The 21695-nt window shown below is 37.4% G+C and overlaps 1 protein-coding gene across 1 annotated transcript in view; it reads left to right on the top strand.

Moving 5' to 3' along the window:
* Positions 1-21695, top strand: part of Tango6 (transport and golgi organization 6) — a 410302-nt gene that overhangs the window by 232264 nt on the left and 156343 nt on the right. The window contains exon 12 of the mRNA XM_090391522.1: positions 20965-21076. Within this exon, the coding sequence (XP_090247648.1) occupies positions 20965-21076 (112 nt within the window). The remainder of the gene's footprint in view (positions 1-20964; positions 21077-21695) is intronic.

Here is a 21695-nt window from a genome sequence, read left to right as displayed (position 1 = left end):
TTTTTTTTTGTCCACCGGGATGCCTGTCATCCCTAGAAAGTGCATCCCCAGGTGGCGGATCGGGAATGCCTCCCAGAAATGGGTGGTAGGAGAAAAATGAAATACCTCCCATGGACCAACAGATATGCAGCAGAGGAATGGCAAGCTGGCTACATTAATTGCCTAAAATCTTTAAAGATGAATCGGCCAGCAAATAGAAGCAGAAATAATGCTACCGCATACAGGAGAGCTGATGTGCCTAACTCAAGTCCACATAAAGTAGGCGAGAAGACAGATATGTGGAACACAAACTGAATATATAATATTTCAACCATCAACACATCAGGACATTGTACAAACCTGACAAATTAAAACTAATAGAGAGAGAACTTGAATTGTTTAAATGGGAAATAGTGGAAGTTGCAGAGACCCACTGACAGGCAAGGGAAAAATCAACATAAAAAACACAAGCATATTTTACTAAGGAAGGAAAGATCATCACAGAGAAGGTGTAGCACTAATCATTAAAAAATGGCCCCTGAACTTAGTAGTTGATGTAAGACCAATTTCCTCTAGAATCATCTCAGTAAGATTCAAAGCAAAAGAAAAAGGAATATATATATAAAAATAATAGAAGTTTATGCTCAAGACCACTAACATGAAGAGGAGGAATATAGCCAATTTCTTGAACAACTACAAGAAGAAATCAGGTGAAAGTACAAGAGATATCCTGATTATTTTGGGAGATTTTAATGCAAAGATTGGTCAGTATGCTGAAGATAAAGCAGAAGTAATGGGAAAATTTGGTCATGGAGAGATGAATGAGAGAGGAGAAGACTTGATTTTTGCAAAATAAATCAACTGTTAATCACAAATACCTTATTCTACCATAGGCCACAACACCAATACACCTGGACGTCACCAAACAATGAAATCAGAAACTGTATAGACTATATAATCGTTAATAAGAAATGGAAACATTCCTTCCAAAATATCAAAACATTAAAAAAAAGATTGACATGGATACAGACCATGAACTACTATCAGCCAAACTAAAAATCAGTTTCAAAAGAAAGAGAATAAACCACCAAAAACAAAAGAAGATAGACATCTCAAAACTCAATAATAGTTTGACAAGATCTAACTATCAGAGAACATTAAAAGAAAAATTAAATAATCTTGCTTTAAATACAGTCTTGGAGTCTTGTTAGAAAGGTAAAGAAATTATTAAAGAAACAGCAACAAAATACCTGGGCTACCAGACAAGAGTAAATAAAGATTGGCTTACACCAGAGATTTTGGACTTATGTGAGAAAAAAAGAATATCCAAAACTCTAACCTCTGAAAAGAAAATAATGAGGAAAATAGAATATATATTATGCAAAAATTTGAAAAAAGAAATAGACAAAAATGCAGATTAACAAAAATCACATATTTAGAAGAAAAAGCAGGAATATGTGAAGAAGCATACAAAAAACATGACTCCAAGACCATTTATGAATTACTTAAAGAGATAACTAGAACATGCTCACCCAAACCCAGTTTCAATACTGCAAAAAGATGGAACCACAACAAGTAGCCGTGAAACAATAAAAGATGGACTAATCATTTTAAAGAAACATTTGCAGCTGAAGAAAACATAGATCAAAATGCCTTCAACTCAGAAGAAATTTCTGCCACAAAAGATATACTAAATGAAGAAATACATAGAGCAATCAAACAAATAAAAAATAATAAAGCACCAGGCATAGATAGACAACATTCAAAAAGAACGTCTAGAAAAAGGGGGAGAAAGCATAATAAATTACCTAAGGGAACTGTTCAACAAAATACTAAAGAAAGGAAATTTACCAACAGAATGGAGAACAGGTCACACCAGACCATCAACAAAAAAGGAGATGTCAGATCTTGCACTAACTATAGACCTATCACCCCTCTAAGTCATTGCTGTAAAATATTCATCAGGATTCTTCAAAACAGAGTTAAACATTCCTATGAAGAACAGATGGAAGAAGAGCAAATGGGATTTAGAAATAGCAGAAGCACAGTAGATGCAATTTTCACATTAAACAGATTAGCAGATCTTATGAGAGACAAAAATAAAAAACTCTACTGCTGTTTTATCGACTTCAAACAAGCTTTTGACTCAATAAACAGAAGCAAACTCATTAAAATTCTAGAAAACAGAGGGTTCGACACATACCTATTAAATTGTATCAAGAATTACTATTCAGAAACACAAGCAGTACTGAATTACAAAAACATAGAAACAGATCAAATAACAATTAAAAAAAGGAGTTATGCAGGGCCATCCTTTGTCACCATATTTATTCAACCCGTACCTAAAAGAAGTAGTAGACAAAGGACTACAGATGTGTTTAGGCACAACTATAAATGGAAGAAATATAACACATTTAAAGTATGCTGATGACATAGTTATCACTACAGACAGCCAAAAAAAATTAGAAAATATCTTGACCAAGCTGCATCAAACAAGTAACAAATATGATATGAAAATCAATTTTAGTAAAACAAAACTAATGATAATAGGAAAAAAAAGGGACGCAATCCAAATGAAAATAGGAAACAATAATATAGAACAAGTAAAGCAGTTCAATTACCTAGGATCAATGATCACTGAAGATCTAGATTATTTCAAAATCATCAAACACAGAATCAGTAATGGATGGATAACAATGGGCAAACTACAAAAAATATGAAACAATAAAAGATTAAGCAAAGAACTCAAATTAATGATATATAAAACAATGATAATTCCCACAGTATTCTATGACTCAGAATGCTGGATCTTAAGAAAAAAAGAAACGGATAAACTCAATGCTTTTGAAATGAAATGCTTAAGAAAATTCAGTAGAACAAACTGGACAGAAAAAAAAACAAATGAAAAAGTCAGAGAAGAACTTAACTCTAAAGAAACAATAATTACAGCACTAAAAAAGAGCCAACTAAGCTGGTTCGGACATGTATCAAGAATGAACCCAGAAAGACTACCAACAACATATTATTAAATGGTAGAATTGAAGGACAGCCCAGCAGAGGAAGACCAAGAAAGAAATGGATTGACAACATTAAAGAAAGCACCCATTTAAACTCCATAATAGAACTTCATAAAAAAGACAGAAAGAAATGGCAAAAATTTGTCTTTGAGAAACTCAACCTGCCATGGGTGGAAGAGAAAAAGAAGAATGTTTCTGCAGATGAGTCTACAGGTTAAAAGCTGCTCAACTTTAATTCTTCTTACAACTTTCTTATATGTTCTTCTCTTCAATGTGATATTCATTTTTATCCTACTTAAATCTTAAGTGATCACTTCCAATTTCAAATCCTCTATATATATATTCTTGTATCTGCAACCAACATAAAGATATTACTATTAACCATGATATAGTCAATGAGGATTTTCTTATTTCTTGTAATGCACATCTTTATGTTGGAATATAGTGTTAATCGTGTTATACAGGAATTTGATGATGATCATGATGTTAGTAATGACTAGTTCGTATTCTGGGCAGAAATCCATCAGATATTTAGTGTTTTTATTAGCTTTCTCCTTTCTCCAAATTTTCCTAAAACATTCCTGTATGCTTGGTGGCATTGTTTCTACTCTGCTGTTTAGATCTCTAACAAGGACCACTTTTTTCATTTTATTTGTCAGCTGCTTGTTATAATCACTCAAAACATTTTCCACTTCTTCCTTCAGAAAACTATCTATGGGACCATAGGTACAAATAAATTTCATTTGGTATAGGATGTTGCCTACATTTTGAAGTTTGCCCACATAACTCTACTTGGAACTGCCTTGCAATCAAGAAGTTTATCTTCATGTGTGGTGTTAAATGCAATTGCCACTCCTTCCTTTTCTTGGTTGTTATTGCCCAAATGTAGGCAACATCCTATACTTATTATGTAGTAAGATCTAATCTGTTTTTGTCTTCTTTGTTGATGCCAATTTTTTTTCATGTGGTACTTTTCTGGTTCTTCTGAAAGTTTTATTTCCTTTCTATTAATCCTCATATTAATATCTTCATTTCTTCTGATGTTGGATTCATTCTTCTTTTCTAGATGTTGAGTCAGAGTTTGTTCCGTAGCTGACATTACTGTTCACCCTGGTTTCATGACATAAACATCGGGGCCTTGTTTAACTGGGCAACGTCCCAGCCAGTATGAATTCTCATTATGTTGCACCATTGTATATGTTTGTGCTTTAAGCCATTAAAGAGTACAATTTGGTCAACAAAGTCCATAATTGCCAGCCCTATCCTCATTTGTTCAGTACTCAGTGGATGCCTACTAATGTGGTGCATCATGTGAAGGTGAGGATTGGACATTAGTTCAGAATCTCCAGTCGGTTTTCTACATTTTCCTTAAAGGCTATGTGGAGGTCTCCCAGTTATGTGATTTTTACTCTTAAGCAATCCTCTAACTCTTCTTTAACCTTTGTAGTTATAATTTTACTTAATAACTTTCTCTCCTTTCATGTGATGGACATGTTTGTGGTGGTGGAGACCTCCCTGTGATGGTACCGGCCCTTTTCATTCTTCCTCTTTTTCCTTTGCTTTTTTTCATGCATTTTTTTCTCTACTTCTCCTGAGTCTATGTTATTATCTTATCTTCCAGACTATCATCACTGGGATCCAATGCCTTGCAGCAATGTTTGGAGTGCAGTGCGACCCATGGACATCCAGAAAGGGGGATCCTGATAGTCTTGCACTACTTTGGCCTCTGCTTCGACAAGACAGGGGGTACTGGATGGCCTGGAGAGGATCATTTGATTATTGGGCTTGCCTGCAAGGGTCAAGTGTGCTGCAGTAAATCTACTTTCCCATGTGGCCCAAATGCTATACAAGCACCATAGCAAGCCTTGAACCGTGTCTGAGGACAGGGTCCAAGGCTTGCTATGGTGCTTGTATAGCATTTGGGGTAGCCCTGACATTCAACACCTGAGCAAAGCCATTACTTGCTTGAGAGTGACATCTCTGTGTGGTGGGGAGCTCTTGTGCCTCCAGAGTTCCCCATTCATGCTACCACTTGAGCATGAATTCTTCCTCCTCAAATGTTTCAGGGGTCCTAACAAAGTCCGAAGTAATGAGACCTATTTATTGTTATATATTTTGATAACGTAAGAAACAAAATACTAGTACGTGATACAAGTTTTTCTAATTATCCATGCAACAGGTGAAAAATCAGTAGCGAAAATATCGCTCTTCTTTATTCAAAAGGATTTAGAAGGACTGGTAGGTTCTCCTAAAATAGATAAACTGCATTCTGGTGATGCCCTTGTAGAAACATCATGCCAACAGCATTCTGAAAACTACTCAGTGGATGGGTGGAATACATAGCATACCTCATAAAACACTCAATTCCTGTAAAGGAAGGAGTGATCTCAGATTGGGCCTCCTTGATGTTCCTGATGAGGAGATATGTTCAAAGCTGAAAGATCGGGGGGGGGGGGGTATGAGATGCATTCTGATTTGTAGGGATGATTGCCTGGTTTCAACCAGAAACATCATCCTTACTTTTGATACTCCTAAGCCTCCAACATCTGTAAAAGCAGAGTATCTCAATTGTCCTATTAGACTGTATACATCCCTAATCCACTAAGATGTTCAAATGCCAGAAATATGGACATGCCCAAACTGCTTGTCGTAGCTCTGCCACCTAGACCTAATGTGGTGGTAAAGCACATGATAACCAGTCTTGCTCTGCAAACAAAGCTAAATGTGTAAACTGTCACGGAGATCATCCAGCGCACTCCTGTGCAGGTTAGAAGTAGAAAAATGAAAAAGAAATACAAAAGATAAAAACAGGACAACATATATCATATCATTTAAAAATGCAAAAAGGAAGTTAGTCACCACCACACCTACTCTGTGATCCTCTTATGCTGAGAAGGTGGTATTTAAGGAAATGTCAACAGCAACTCAAACTCATGTCTAGACATTCCACCATCTGATAATTTCACCATACCTGAACTTTACGATCATGACTGCTTCACTGTTGAGCACATCAACATGATGCACAGTCTCGCTCCAGGAACAGCTCTAAAAATGGTTCCATTTATGAACCCACTTGTGAAAAAAATTTTATCAAGGTTATCACTCAAAGATAAACCCACAGAAAAAATGAATACTTCAGTATCCACTGAAAGTAACTTAAACTTACCCAGTGATCCTCACCCATTTGATGATGTATTGAATATTTTTCCAGAGGAAGAGATGGACACTGGTCGTCCACACTTTCCAAATTCTAATGAGAAATTTAACTGACAAGGGTAGTCCTCAACCTTCTGGAAATTAGACAAGTTTACAAAGTCTAAACAACAGAAATATGTTTACAATGGAACTGTTGTAGATTTTGCCAGAATATTAATGATATCAAGCACCTGCTGCAGAAACATACTTTATTGTTTTTTTCTGCAGGAAACATATTTAAAACCTAGTGAGGACCTTACTTTCAGGAATATCACTCTTGTATGCTCATGGTGGAGTAACTATTCTCATGGGCAGTCATACTTCTTTCCATCATGTTCAGTTTAATACTGCTCTGGAAGCAGTAGCAATTCACCTATGTGTGGAGTTTACCACGGTATGCTCAATATATTTAGTACCAAGTTTTGAATTAAATGGAATGGAACTTGATAATCTCATATTGCAACTGCCTCAGCCCATACTCCTGATGCACAACGGACAATAACACTGTGGGGTAGTGCCAACACGAATAGACTACGTCATATCATTGAGTGAATACTTGACAACCATGACCTTTCCCTTATTAATAACAGAGTAAATACCTTCTTCCATGTGTCTACCCACTCTTATTCTGCAATCGATCTTACAATCTGCTCCCCTGCTCACATGGGATGTCGAAGAAAACATAAAGAAGTGATCACTTTCCCATTATTAGCACTATGTCTTCACAGGAACCATGTCCTCTTACATGGATGCCCATGTGGAAAATGGACCAGGCTGACTGGAATACATTTTCCATATCCAATCTTGCAAAATTTAATACTGAAGTAGTCAGCCAAACACCTATCAATAAAGCACTGAAATGCGAAACAGACTGTATTGTCCATGCAGCAACTACAGCAATTCCAAAAACATTGTCCTGATTTCCCCTCTGTCCAAAGCCTTGGTGGAACCCAGAGTGCCAAGCAGTCAAAAAAGATCAAGATAGAGCATCGGGTATATTTTGTAGACACCCTATTACAACAAAATTAATAGCATTTAAATGATCTCATGCTGAAGCATGTCATGTGAGATGTCAGAGTCAAAAACAATCCTGGATCCAATTTACATCATTGATTAATCAAACAACCAGGGCAAAAAGTGTATGGAATAAAATCCAGAAGATGAAAGGTAGATACAAAACATGCTGTTTTTCTACCTTGGAACGTAATGGATCTGTTGTTGCTGATCCCAAAGCTATTGCAGACTTTTTGGGAAAAACTGTCAGGATCTCAGCAACCCATCCTCCTGATTTTTAATTTTGAAAGAACAACAAGAGAAACAGCAGCTAAGCTGATTTTGTATAAATAAATAATAGCTCCTTTGCAAATGGCTTGATACAGTCAGCCATTTGCTAAGGAGGAACCAAAAAAAAAAGTACTTCTCTTCTCTCACTTTAGTATAGTAGACCCTGATGACATCCATTAAGAGATGATAAAACACCTCCGCTCATCTTCTGTGGATATCATTCTCTTACTATACAACAGAATATTTACAAAGGAAGCATTTCCAGACTCTTGACATAAGTCATTTGTCATTGCTATCCAAAAACCAGGCAAGGATCCAGCTCAGGCTAACAATTATCATCCAATTGCTCTGACTAGCTGGCTTTGTAAGGTCATGGTAAAAATGGTAAACACAAGGATTCCCTGGTACTTAGAAAGCAACAGTTTTCTTTCCAACACACACACAATATGGCTTTCATAGACTCTGATCAACCTTGGACCATTTGGTCTGTTTAGAAACATATATAAGCAACACTTTTCTGAAACGAGAGTATGTGGTTTCAGTGTTCTTTGACATGAAAAAAAGCACATAACACAGCCTGCATATATGGCATATTAAAAGACTTTAATTTTGGTCTGTTTAAGTTTGGTCTGAAGGGCCACCTTCCTGAATAAAAAGTTTTTTTATTAAAACTTTCTATCCAGTTGAGTCTTTCAAGTCCAAGTGGGAAGCACGTTATCTCAGCCATATCATCAAGAAGAGGGAGTCCCCCAAGGCTCTGTCTTAAGTGTAACCCTCATTACTATTAAAGTGAACTCATTTGCTGAATAGCTTCCTCCCAAAGTAGGCAATTGCCTTTGTTGATCATTTCACAATTTACTGTCACTCCTGCAATATGAGGGTCATTGAAAGGCAACTTTAACAAGCAATTGATGATGTCTCGTCAAGGGTTCAGGTTCTCTGCAGTAAAAGATTCTCTGTGTATGCTTCTGCCAGAAATGCACTCTTTACCCCAATCCTGATTTAAGAACGGGACAAACTATTATCCCAGTAGCACCAAGTTCTTGGGACTTATCTTTGACAGAAAGCTAACATTCTTTGCACATATTCATTGTCTTCAGGAAAAATGCAAAAAAAAAAAAAAAGCATTGGATATCCTCACACTCCATCCTCTATAGAATGGGGTGCTGATCAATGTTCCTTGCTCTGCATTTATCCTACACTTGTACATTCAAATCTTCATTTTGGATCCCAAGTTCTGCAAGGGAGAGCATGCTCTGGTGGTTGGATCCTATCCATCATCAGGGTATCCATCAGTGCGAATAGCCACTGATGCTTTTTGCACATCACCCATTCAAAGTCTTTATGTTGAATCAAATGACCCCCCCCCCCTCATCACTTAGACAAAAACATTTGTTTCTTAATTATGCCCTAAGGATAAAGTCCCTTTCTGATCATCCTACATGGACTAGTCTCTTCTCTGCATTGAGAGATCCAATATCCCCCCCCCACACACACACGTCAGACTGCCATTTGTCCTTTTAGTATGCACATTAAAGAGGCTATGAAAGTTGTTGGCATGAATGCTGAAATTACCTGCACCAAACGAGACAGCATTCCCCCATGGCAGGCTTGCACCTCATCCTGCAACTTCTCATTGTGTCAACTACAGAAGTCCCATACACCATTGTCAGTCTACCTTCAATTGTTTAATGAACATGGAACAGCCCACTCTGATTTCTTGTCCATCTATACTGATAGTTCAAGATCAGAGATCTCTGTTGGCTGTGCTACTGTGTTTTCTAGATCGCCAACCAGATCCCACTCGATTGCAATAATTCTACAGCAGAGTTACTTGCCATTCAGCCCACACTTGTGCATATAAAATAAAATTCCTACCAAAAGTGTCTAATTTATACAGACTTTTTGAGTTCTTTACAGGCTATCTCTTGTTCAGTGTATAATCCACATCCATTGTATGATGAGGTGTTACACTTTTATACAAAATGAACACCTTCGTTTTGATTGGTTGGTAGATTCCCAGCCACATTGGAATTAAGGGAAATGATATCACAGATGCAGCTGCTAGATAAGCTCATACTTTATCAACATACTGTTTGACGATACCACATACTGACTACAAATAGTTTATAAAATCAAAGTTAATTGCCCAATGGCAATACTCCTGGCAGGAAGCATTGGTAGTCTGGTCAGCATAGAAACAGAAGAGAGGAAGTTGTTCTTGCTAGGCTCTACATAGGTCACAGGCATCTCACACATTCTTTTTTACTGAGGGCTAATGATCCACCTATGTGCAAATAATGTAAAAATCTGGCCAAGCCCTATACACTCAGGTAGATGTTATCAGAACCAGACAAACTGCATGACATTTTAAAATTTTTACAAAGAATTAATTTATTCAAACACATTTGATTATAAATTTGATTTGTTATATGTAGATACCACATTGTACATATTAATTGTACAAACATTTTATTTGTGGGATGATTAAGGGTCAAAGCTGTGTAACTGAGAGGAGACCTCCACATAGCCTTTAAAGGAATGCAGAGAAGACCAGGGCTTCTGACTAATGTCCGGTCCTCACCTTCTCGTGGTGCACCCTGTTAGGTATCTACCTGGATACTGAACAAACAAGGATGAGCTGGCAATTTGGAATTTAGCTGATCAAATTGTATTCTTATTGGCTAAAATCAAAATATAAAATGATGGTACAACATGACAGAATTTCATGCCTGATGGGGCATCGCCTGGTTCTTTTGCCAGGGAACCAGGGCAAACAGCAAAAGTCGGATATTGGAAAATCCTAAAACACAACCCAACTCAACATAACCTGAGTTCAAGATTGGTACTATCAACATAAGAAGCCTGAATGGCAAAGATATGGAGCTAGCTGAGGAATTAGATAAGAACCAAACCGACATAATAGAGGTGCCTGAAACAAAAAAGACAAAAACTAGTGAGATCTTTCTGAGCAATAAATACAAAATGTTATATTCAGGCAATGACAATCAAGGAAAAGAAGGAGTAGCCATAGTATTCAACACTAAATACAAGGCTACTCTTCTTGAATGGAAGGCAGTCTCAAGTAGAGTGATGTGGGCAAATATCAGAATGGGGATCTGGACAATAAGACTTATTTGTGCTTATGGTCCCACAGAAGGTTCTGCTAAGGTAGAAGTGGAGGAATTTTTGAGGCTTTAGAGAAAGCAACTGACACAATAAAAAAGGAAAGTTGGTCCTTGTTGGGGATCTAAATAGCAGAGTAGGAAATGATTGTCAGAATTAAAAAAAATATTTTGGGAAAATTTGGAGAAAAAAGCAAAGCCTAATAATAATGGCAAATACCTGTTGGATTTCTGCTCAGGACATGGACTGGTTATTACTAGCACAATGTTCAAACATAAAAATGTGCACAAATTCACATGGAGAGAAGAGGCAAGGAATAAGAAAAGTCTCATTGACAACGTGATTGTTTTCTCCCTGAAGCAGGACACCAGAGTGTACAGCGGATTTGAAATTGGAAGTGATCACCATTTACTCTTGAGCAGGATAAAATTCAATTTCATATTGAAAAGAATAACATATAAGAAAGTTTTAAAGCAATTAAAGGTTGAGCAGCTCTCAGATGTGAACTGTAGGCTAAAACACACAAACATTATTCAAGAAAAAATGAAAGAGTTTGAGAACAGTAATCAAACCTTGAAAATTCAGTGGAAAGTTGAAAAAAACATTGATTGATTCAGCTAGAGGCATGTGGTGAGGTTGTCTGCAAGGATAGAAAAATCAGAACTCCATGGTAGAGTATTTTTCAGATATTACTGAGAACCACTATAGGGACGGGATAATGGTACTGGAGCATCTCTGGAAAAGATGTATTAGTCTTAAGGGAGATTATGTTGAAAAATAAAAATAATTTTGAAATTATAAATTCGTTTTTTTAATTCTTAGGCCAAGAACTTTTCAGACCACTCTTGTAGTTGAGAAATCATGGAAATATAACAAAGATCTGTATTTAAGTTTTGTAGATCTGGAAAAATCATATGACAAGGTGCCAAGAGAGAAGCTATTCAATACGCTACAGTTATATGGTGTCAATGGAGCATTATATCAAGCAATAATTGGTCTTTAATTGAGTTGTAAGTCAGCAGTTAGAATTGAAGGAAGTACAGGAAGATGGTTTAATGTTAAATCTGGTGTGAGACAAGGATGTACATTATCCCCTCTGTTATTCATTATCTATGTGGATCATATTATGAAGGAAAGTGGTATTAAACCTGATATCAAAATTGGAGATGTTAATATCAGCTCTTTGCGACACCTCATAAAGACACTTCAATGCAATCACAGTTATGTAACCACCTTCGATTAAATCATGAAATCATCCACCAGAGGACTTACACGTTCTACAATCCTCCGAATGGCCAGTCCTGCACCATATCCTCCTAAACTACTTCATTTTTTACAGAGATGCTCTACAGCGGTGGAAAAACACACAACTTCATCACACACTAACAGGATCAACAGAGTTAGCTGTACTTACAGAACCACTATTTTCAAACAGAAACATAACAAGTCTCACAACTGGCCAGCCCTTTCTTTTCCCTACATGGAACTGGCCAGGAATTAGAGTCATAGGGGACCTCCTAACCCAGACCCTAAAGTGGAAAACATTCACAAGCCTACCAATGAAGAACCCCAAAACTGAAAAGCAATATCAACAGTTGCAAGCCTCCATTATAAAAGCCTATCCAGATATCACTACACCTCAGGAAATCTGTATTCCTTCTAGAAACTGCTCGGGGCCGATATTTCATCTTGTACAATCAGAAGCCTCACTTCCAATTCTTCCCTCCAACTACAAGAAAATATACCACTTCATGTCAGTGTCTCCAACCTTGCCCTTCTTATATTCATCCTTAACCCTCTCATCTACAAAGCTGCATATGCCACTCAGTTTTCAGTGGGATCTTCCATATAAATCGAAGTGTGCCAAACCAGATTCCAACATGCAGTGGAGAATATGGCATAACATCTTGCCAACTCCTTCTAAGATCTACAAATTTGAGCTAAGAGAAATGGAACTGTGTCTATTCTGTGACGTTTCAGGTACCTTGGAACATACATATCTAACATGTCCTGCAAACAAAGTGATGGTCACCTATGTCCTGAATACTGTCTCTCTAGCACCTGTATCTAGCACCTGTATCTATGCACACAGCCAAGAAGACTACTGGAATTTAGTCTACACAGAAGAAAACAGACACAGAACATGCAATTTCCTCTTCATCTGCGCTAACGCCGTCATCTACAGTTTCTACCTAAGACAGACAAGAAATTACCAGTACCCATCCATCACTGAAATGCACAAACCCTCATGTATATCCTCCATCAAAAACTAAAAAGCAGGCTTTCACTGGAACTTGAATACTTCAAAGGAACAGGAACTGTCGCGAAATTCATAGAGGAGTGGAATCCAACTGGTACCCTCTTCTGGATTGACTACGACAATACGCTTCATCTGAAAGATAAATCAGACTGAAACTGAACTGTCATTTTGAATTCATTTATTGCATTCTCTATTGTATACCTGAAAGGAAAATGTTTCTTTCTCTGTAATATAATATATATATACTTATATATTTATAATATGTAAATAGTCCTTGTTACTTATCGTCTAATGTATATTTTAACAAGTTAAATGAAAAAAAAATTTTAAAAAATATATCTATCTATCTATGTATCTACTCTCTCGCTAGGTGGCCAAGGTGTTGCACGTGCGTTCATATGCTCCTGCCTTCTCCCACCTTTTATATGTTTATTCGCAAGGGAGGACATAGTTTTTTATATAGACGTGTGGACAGACTTATGTGTTCGTCGAACATGTTGTTTATTATTTTAACGGTATAATAGAACACAGAAACTAAGTAAATAATTAATTTATTAACTTGATGCTGATATTTCGCTGGTATTATAACCAGCATCTTCAGAGCACAAAAACACTGTTTGTCACAATACGCGAGACTAAAACAACATGGTGTACATTAACAAAATTGTAGCAGCAACACAAAGACTAGAGTCCTGATTTTGGCGCCCTCTATCTGAAAAAAAAAAAAAAAAAAAAAAAAAAAAAAAAAAAAAAAAACGCTATCATATATTGCTAGAGTCCTAGAAAAGTGCTAGTTTTTCCTTAATATGACTGTCTCCCAGATCTTCGGCAAGTTAATACAGCCATATTTGTTGAGATTTGGGGTGTGTTTTAGGGCTTCTGTCGCCTCTAAGAACAATCTCTCTGATTTATATGGGTTTCTGTGTAGTACTTTTGTGTTTTTCCAGTTGATCCTGTGTGCAGGGGTATCCAGAGCATGGTCTGCTAGGCCCGACTTCCCATAATGATATTTCCGGACGTATCGTTTATGTTCGCTGATGCGGATATTCACAGTTCTTCCTGTTTGACCGTAGTAGGCTTGATTGCATGAGCAGGGTACTTGGTAGACTCCTGGATGTGATAAAGGAGGAATGCTGTCCTTGGGTGAGCGGATGAGGGTGGCTAATTTGCTACATGGTCTGAATGTAGTGCGTAGTTTATGTTTAATGAGAATTCTTGAGATCTTTTCGGATGTGCCTTTAATGTAAGGGATGGTGACTGTTTTGTTGTAGTTCTCTGTGGTGGATGGTGGGAAGGGTTTCTTAGGAGTGTTTAGTATTTTGTTTATTTTTTGTGGATTGTAGCCGTTGGCCAAGAAGGTGTGGCGTAAGTGAGTCAGTTCAGCAGTAAGAGCCTTGTCATTTGAACAGATTGCTCTCGCTCTATGGGTTAGCGTTTTTAAAATGCCATATTGTTGAGAAGGATGATGGTGTGATTGTTTGTGTAAGTATCTGCCTGTATGTGTGGGTTTTCTGAAAACTGAAAATGATAAGGAACCATCTGGGAGACGTGTAATGAGTGTATCCAGGAAGGGCAGACAGTTGTTGGCTTCCGGTTCCTTTTTTTTCCGGTTTTTTTTATATAGAGATATTCTTCAATCCGAGAGCTATTTGCTCATACTAGTTGTGAACGCATAAGTGTAGTGATAAGTGATTTATGACAGTTTTCTTCTCCTGGTGTATGCATTCCTATATATTTTCCACTTCGACACCATAATTCCTTCTTTGCCACCTGCATTGGCTGCATTACTCACCTGCGGCTATCGCCAGCGTAGGATTACCTACCATGGCAACCACATATTCCTGTACCACCACTGACACAGAAATGCAAGGACCCCCACAACTTTGGACCCGGAAGGAAGAGCAAAGGTCACTGGAGCTGCTGACACGGAAAACAGGTCAGTCAATTCCAAATCTTACGCTAATGTTGTATCAAATGGATATATCCTATCGTCCTCCAAAACACCGATTTCACACACGAATGCCACATCAGCCAGCAGTAAACTGATTAATGCAAAAATTACTACCACTGTTAGCAACGTCATTTCCCGAGAAAATGGAATTGTTATCTTTGCAACCAAAGAAAACATTGCACTAGAAGGGTATCTGAATGGCTATTGCCAAAATTGTACCTGCGAAAAATATTACTGGCTCTTCCCGTGTTGCTGGTACTGTGCAGGTGTATTTTAGCCACATATCATGGGCACAAAATGTACTACAAAAAGGCGTAGATATCCGTGATTATCACTTCGAAGCAGCACCAATAGAACTAGCTCCGACAAAAGTAACAGTATCAAATGTTCCCCCTGAAATTCCTCATCAACTTATCAGATCCATCTTATCAAGATAATTGTTCTGTCACAGGAAAAATATGCACATTGTCAGCAGCTACGAAAAAAGCCCGAATTCGCCATGTCAAAAGCTTTCAAAGACAGGCATTAATGCACTTTCCAAACAATGATGCACTACACGACCTCCCAAAATTAATCAACACGGATATGAATGGAATAACCTACACTTTCTACTTACCTTCCTCATCACAGTGCTTCTTCTGTCATGAAGATGGTCAGATTAGGAAACAATATCCCTATATTACCAACAGTTCATCAACAAATATCCCAGCCCAGAATATGAAACCAGTTGAATAGAACAACATCGTTCGTGAAGAAAATCCAAGCATAGGAAAAAGTAAACCAAAAATTCTCTCCAAATCACGAATATCAGAACCAAGAAAATCCCGACCTGGAAAAGACGAGGTTCAGTTAACTAATGAGATCCAAATCTCTGATAACGAAGTTTCACAGCACAAACAGCATGAAATCACAGATCCTCCCAATAGAGATGACTCGAATGAACAAATTAAAAGCAATCCCCGGACACAATAACCAGAATCACCAACCCAGCCTCCCACTAATTCAAAACCTCATCTAATAGAAGAAACTACTCAAAATGGCCTTCCATCACCTGCCGCCAGCCAAGGAGAAAGAGAGTTCCCAGACGATGATGAAACTGTACTCCCACATGACGACTTAGAAGAGGAAGAAGCTGAGGGGGAACTTCCCCACACTGAGGATCCCCTAACCATGAAGCAGCTGTCGTCCTTCATACAGAAAGTACGAGGCTCCCCTCACAAATTAACTATAGCCCTTAAATACACCACAAGAATTCTGGAACTAATATCTCAACTTCAGGACCTACACTCAAAATTAAAATGTGAAAAGGGCAGAGCAGAGCTTAACAGGAGTAAGCTAATCTACTACCTGATTAATGGGCTACAAACACAATATCAGGACCAATATTAGATTCAACCTACAATTAAACTTTCATAAACATAATGTCTCTGAGCCTGTTTTCTCTTAATGCAAGAGGATGTGCTTCTGCTTTATGCAACAGAATAGTTCTTGACCAGGTACAAAAACATCATATAGACCTATTACTTCTGCAGGAAAGAAATATAAGCTCCTCTTCCAAATTATCTAGAAGATGGGCAGAGTGGCCTTATGACCTACATCACTCTGCAACCTAACAACATCATGGAGCAGGAGTCAGCTTAGGAGTACTTCATCATTCTCCCTACAGACTAAAAGTGATTGCTGATATATCAGGATATGTCTTGTATGCTCAGATAAAAGCACCCAACCATAATACCCTGCATGTGTTCAATATCTACATACCACAGCAGGATGCTCTGGCATCACAAATCCTGGATTTTGTTCAAAACCATCTTTCTAGTATAGACCAAGAACATATCATAATAGCTGGAGACTTTAATTGCACTCTTGACCAAGAAAAAGACGGACTTCAGTGTGTGGAACGTCATAGCCAATTAATAAACAAACTTCAAACACTTATAAACAATAATGAACTCATTGACGTCTTTTGGCATCAACATCCAGATAAGAAGTCCTACACATGGAGGTCAGCAATCACAGCAACTAACAGACCACTCTGCCAAGCATGACCGGACAGATACTACATTACCAAACACACTGTTTCTCTAGTTAGAAACATCTCACACATTCCTTCCTACATCTCAGATCATTGCTTCCTCAAGCTGCAACTTTCATTATCTTTGGAAGCATCCAAACCAGGAAGTGCCTATTGGATCTTCAACAATACCCTCCTGAAAGATCCAGATTACATAAAAAAACACTTAGGCATTAATAACCAATCACAATGAAGGAGGATACAGAACCAATGAAAACATGGTGGCCCCACTTAAAGTCACAAATAAAATCCTTCATGCAGTTCTACGGTAACCAGAAAAATCAACAGAGGAACATTAGAATCCAACAACTTGAAGGAACAGCTCAAGTATCTCCCAGAAGAAAGCAGTGAATATCATTCTGCCTTCCAAGCCATGCAAAGACAGGGAGAATTATCGGCAAAAGGTGCCCTACTTAGATCTCGGCATACACAAATAAATCTTTCAGACCACAAAATATTTTTTCTCTTTGGAAAAAAAGTGCCAGGCAGCAAACTCCATCTCTGCTATCAGACTTCAAGACGACAGCATCACAGAAGATCCAAGTAAAATCACCTCTGAAATCCTACAATACTACAAGAATGCATACAGTACTGCAGGAACATCCCATCATGCCATTCACGAAATACTGAAAGAAACAAAAAAAATCTCTGCAACAGATTGGAACCACTTAGAAATCACGCTAGATGAACTGAAAACTGCATGCACATCTTTGCCAAAGAACAAATCTCCTGGCCTGGATAGTCTCACGTCCCAGTTTTTCCAAGTCTTCTGGAATCAACTCGGACCACTTCTCCTCAAAACACTGCAAGAAACCTACATCAATGGGCTCCCACAATCCATCACGACCTCAGTAGCGCGAATGATACCAAAGAAGGGAGACCACATGGATATCCTAAACTGGCATCCAATCTCCCTAATTAATACTGATTGCAAAATCATTTCCAAAGTTATAGCAAACCGAATAAAGCCAACTACTCTGTTTAAAACAGAGTAGTACTCTGTTCCAGGAAGATCTGTAGATGATAACCTCCATTTAATAAGAGATCTCATCCACATCGCAAACAGCCAACATGGAAACCTAGCACTCGTCAGCCTTGATCAGGAGAAGGCTTTCGACACAATAGAGCACGAGTACCTTTATGAAGTCCTAAAGGCATTTGGCTATGGTCCTCTCATCATTGAAACAGTGCAATTGCTTTACAGAGATGCGCACTTCTGTTTAAAAATCAACAACAGGCTCACTCGCACTTTGTCATACTCTTGAGGGATCAAGCAAGGATGACCCCTCTCCGGTCAATTATATACACTGGCCATAGAACCCTTCTTAAAAAGAGTACACAACACCATCATCTCCAAATGAACCAACATAACAGATCCACATAAAAAATAACCCTATCAGCATATGCTGATGACATCACTGTAATAGTCCGAAATGAAGAAGAAATGACAGTAACCGAGGAACCACACAGACTATATGCACAAGCCTCAGGGGCCAAATTAAATTCTGCAAAAACCACGGACTCATGGTCAGGCAGAAGGAAGTCTAGAAATGATTCTCTGATCGAATGTACCTGGTCAAGCGAAGGACAAAAATACTTAGGTGTGCACCTTGGCAACACTAAAATTTATAACACACTGAACTGGACACAGCACAACCATTTTAAACAGGTGCTAGGTAAATGGAACAGCTTTCGTTCCATGTCTTCACTTAGAGGAAGAGTGTCTGCAAGCCACTCAGCAAGGGAGGTCATGGCCTGATTTCCCTTGAAAACAAGATTAGATCCTTCAGGATAATCCTCCTCCTAAAGACACTTCAGTGCAATCACACTTATGTAACCACCATGGATTACATCACGAAATCATCCACCAGAGGACTTACACTTTCCACAATCCTCCGAATGGCCAGTCCTGCACCATCTTCTCCTAAACTACCTCATTTTTATAAAGATGCTCTACAGCGGTGGAATGACACAGAACTTCATCACACACTGACAGGATCAACACAGTCAGCTGTACTTACAGAACCACTATTTTCGAACAGAAACATAACAAGTCTCACAACTGGCTAGCCCTTTCTTTTCCCTACATGGAACTGGGCAGGAATAAGAGTTATAGGGGACCTCCTAACCCAGACCCTAAAGTGGAAAACATTCACAAGCCTACCAATGAAGAACCCAAAAAACTGAAAAGCAATATCAACAACTGCAAGCCTCCATTATAAAAGCCTATCCAGATATCGCTACACCTCAGGAAATCTGTATTCCTTCTAGAAACTGCTCAGGGCCGATATTTCATCTTGTACAATCAGAAGCCTCACTTCCAATTCTTCCCTCCAACTACAAGAAAATATACCATTTCCTCATGTCAGTGTCTCCAACCTCGCCCTTCTTATATTCATCCTTAACCCTCTTATCTACAAGGCTGCATATGCCACTCAGTTTTCAGTGGGATCTTCCATATAAATCGAAGTGTGCCAAACCAGATTCCGACATACAGTGGAGACTACAGCATAACATCTTGCCAACTCCTTCTAAGCTCTACAAATTTCAGCTAAGGGAAACAGAACTGTGTCTATTCTGTGACGTTTCAGGTACCTTGTAACACACATATCTAACCTGTCCCGCAAACAAAGTGATAATCACCTATGCCCTGAATACTGCCTCTAGTACCTGTAACTACACACACAGCCAAGAAGACTAGTGGAATTTAGTCCACACAGAAGAAAACAGACACAGAATATGCAATTTCCTCTTCATCTGCGCTAAGGCAGTCATCTACAGCTTCTACCTAAAACAGACAAGAAATGACCAGCACCCATCCATCACTGAAACTGCACAAACCCTCATGTATATCCTCCATCGAAAACTAAAAAGCAGCTTTCACTGGAACTTGAGTACTTCAAAGGAACAGGAACTGTCGCGAAATTCATAGAGGAGTGGAATCCAACTGGTACCCTCTTCTGGATTGACGATGACAATACGCTTCATCTGAAAGATAACTCAGACTGATACTGAACTGTAAATTTTGAATTCATTTATTGCATTCTGTATTGTATTCCCGAAAGGAAAATGTTTCTTTCTCTGTAATATATATACTTATATACTTATAATATGTAAATAGTCCTTGTTACCTATCGTCTAATGTATATTTTAACAAGTTGAATAAAAAATATAAAAAAAAAATATATATATAAACATTAAGTCTGAATATAAGGCATACTGACTAATATAATCCAACTGTTTGCTCAACTGCCCAATAAGATACAGACACCTTTCGGTTATTTTAGTTTATTATTAAACCGGTGAAATATGCATCAAAAAGTATTCACTCTGACAGTGTTTAGCTCTCACACCACTGTTACGAACTCTAAATAGCAGTATTTAGAGAAGGGGGGGGGAACATCGGATGACCTTTAAACGGTTCACGGACAATTCATAGTGGGGAAAAATCGTCGCACATAAAATTCACTGAAAACGTTATTCGCTAGAAAATTGAAATGATATTGCATTGATACCAATTATATAAAAATGTTAATGTAGAGCAAGATAAATTTCACAAAATATTGTTCTTTTATGTATTATTTGTTTAGATTTGAATTAGATTTTCATAAATAAAAAAAAATATGTATATATATATATGTATATATATATAGAGAGAGAGAGAGAGAGAGAGAGAAATTTTTTTGTGCATATATTTTATCACTCCTTATAACTTTTTTATTAACAACTTGTGTAGATAACTATTTAGTAATACTTTTAATATGCATGTACTCAATGCTTTGTACATACATTTCATCTTATTCACTAATTTATCTCCTTATAACTATTTATTTATTTATTTATGTCCTGTGTACTGCTATAATCTGTGTCATGGTGTAGTATGACCTTTGCTGTCCTTTTGCCATAAAACCACAAATTATCCAACCAACTTAACATATTTATGAAGTCCATCAAAGTAATGGTTAATTTGAAGAGTCATTCTTGTTACCCTTATTACACAAAAAGAGTTTTATTATTCCTGTAGTAGTCATAATTTTTTTTTCTTTGACAAATCTGACACTTCTATAATTTTTTTCAGTACTGTAGACCAGTTTGAAAAAGCACAAAAAAGATGTCACTGCATCCAAATACTGCTAGAAAAATTAAATAAACCTAAATTGAAAGGAAGATTTTTACTTTTGCTTTTAAAGGTAAGCATTTAAATAAATGGTGTTAATTATGCTTTTCATGATGCCGTGATATCTCATTAACAACTTTCAAATGAGTGATCCTTCAATTAACTGAGCTTTGAATGAGTTAGTGTGTCAACCAACTTCTGATATAGCTTGTAGCACTGTGTAACTGTACCTTCAGTTATCAAACCCTTCAATTATCTACCTGACAGATTGCTTTTCCACTGTGGCTGAATAATTTAGGATTGTAACTAGTTTCTAAGTTATATTCCTTGACAACGATCCTAACTTTATGAATTAATTTTTTTTACATAGAGAAGCATTTCAATTATATATTTTTCCCTTTTGGAAACAAAGGGGAAGCAGCATGTAATAGCATCCTTTGATTAGTTATGAGATTTTACTAACCTTTGAAAGTATATAATAATTATAAACAATATCCAATTAATAAATTGCTATATTTTTCGCTAACTTTTCTTTAGTACTTTTTTTTATATCTAAATGTCTCATGGATTAAAATTCTGTTATGTAATTTATACATTGTCAAAGTTTTCAGTCATGTTGGTCGCATGCACCTACAAATGTTTCTTATGTGGCCCATTATTGTTAACTTTTTAAATTTTATATGTTATTAGTG

The sequence above is a fragment of the Typopeltis vanoorti genome, chromosome 4, assembly GCF_054136105.1.
Source record: "Typopeltis vanoorti isolate ZY-2024b chromosome 4, IOZ_Tvanoo_1.0, whole genome shotgun sequence".
Lineage (NCBI taxonomy): Eukaryota > Metazoa > Arthropoda > Arachnida > Uropygi > Thelyphonidae > Typopeltis > Typopeltis vanoorti.
This window is presented reverse-complemented; position numbering and strand designations above follow the sequence as displayed.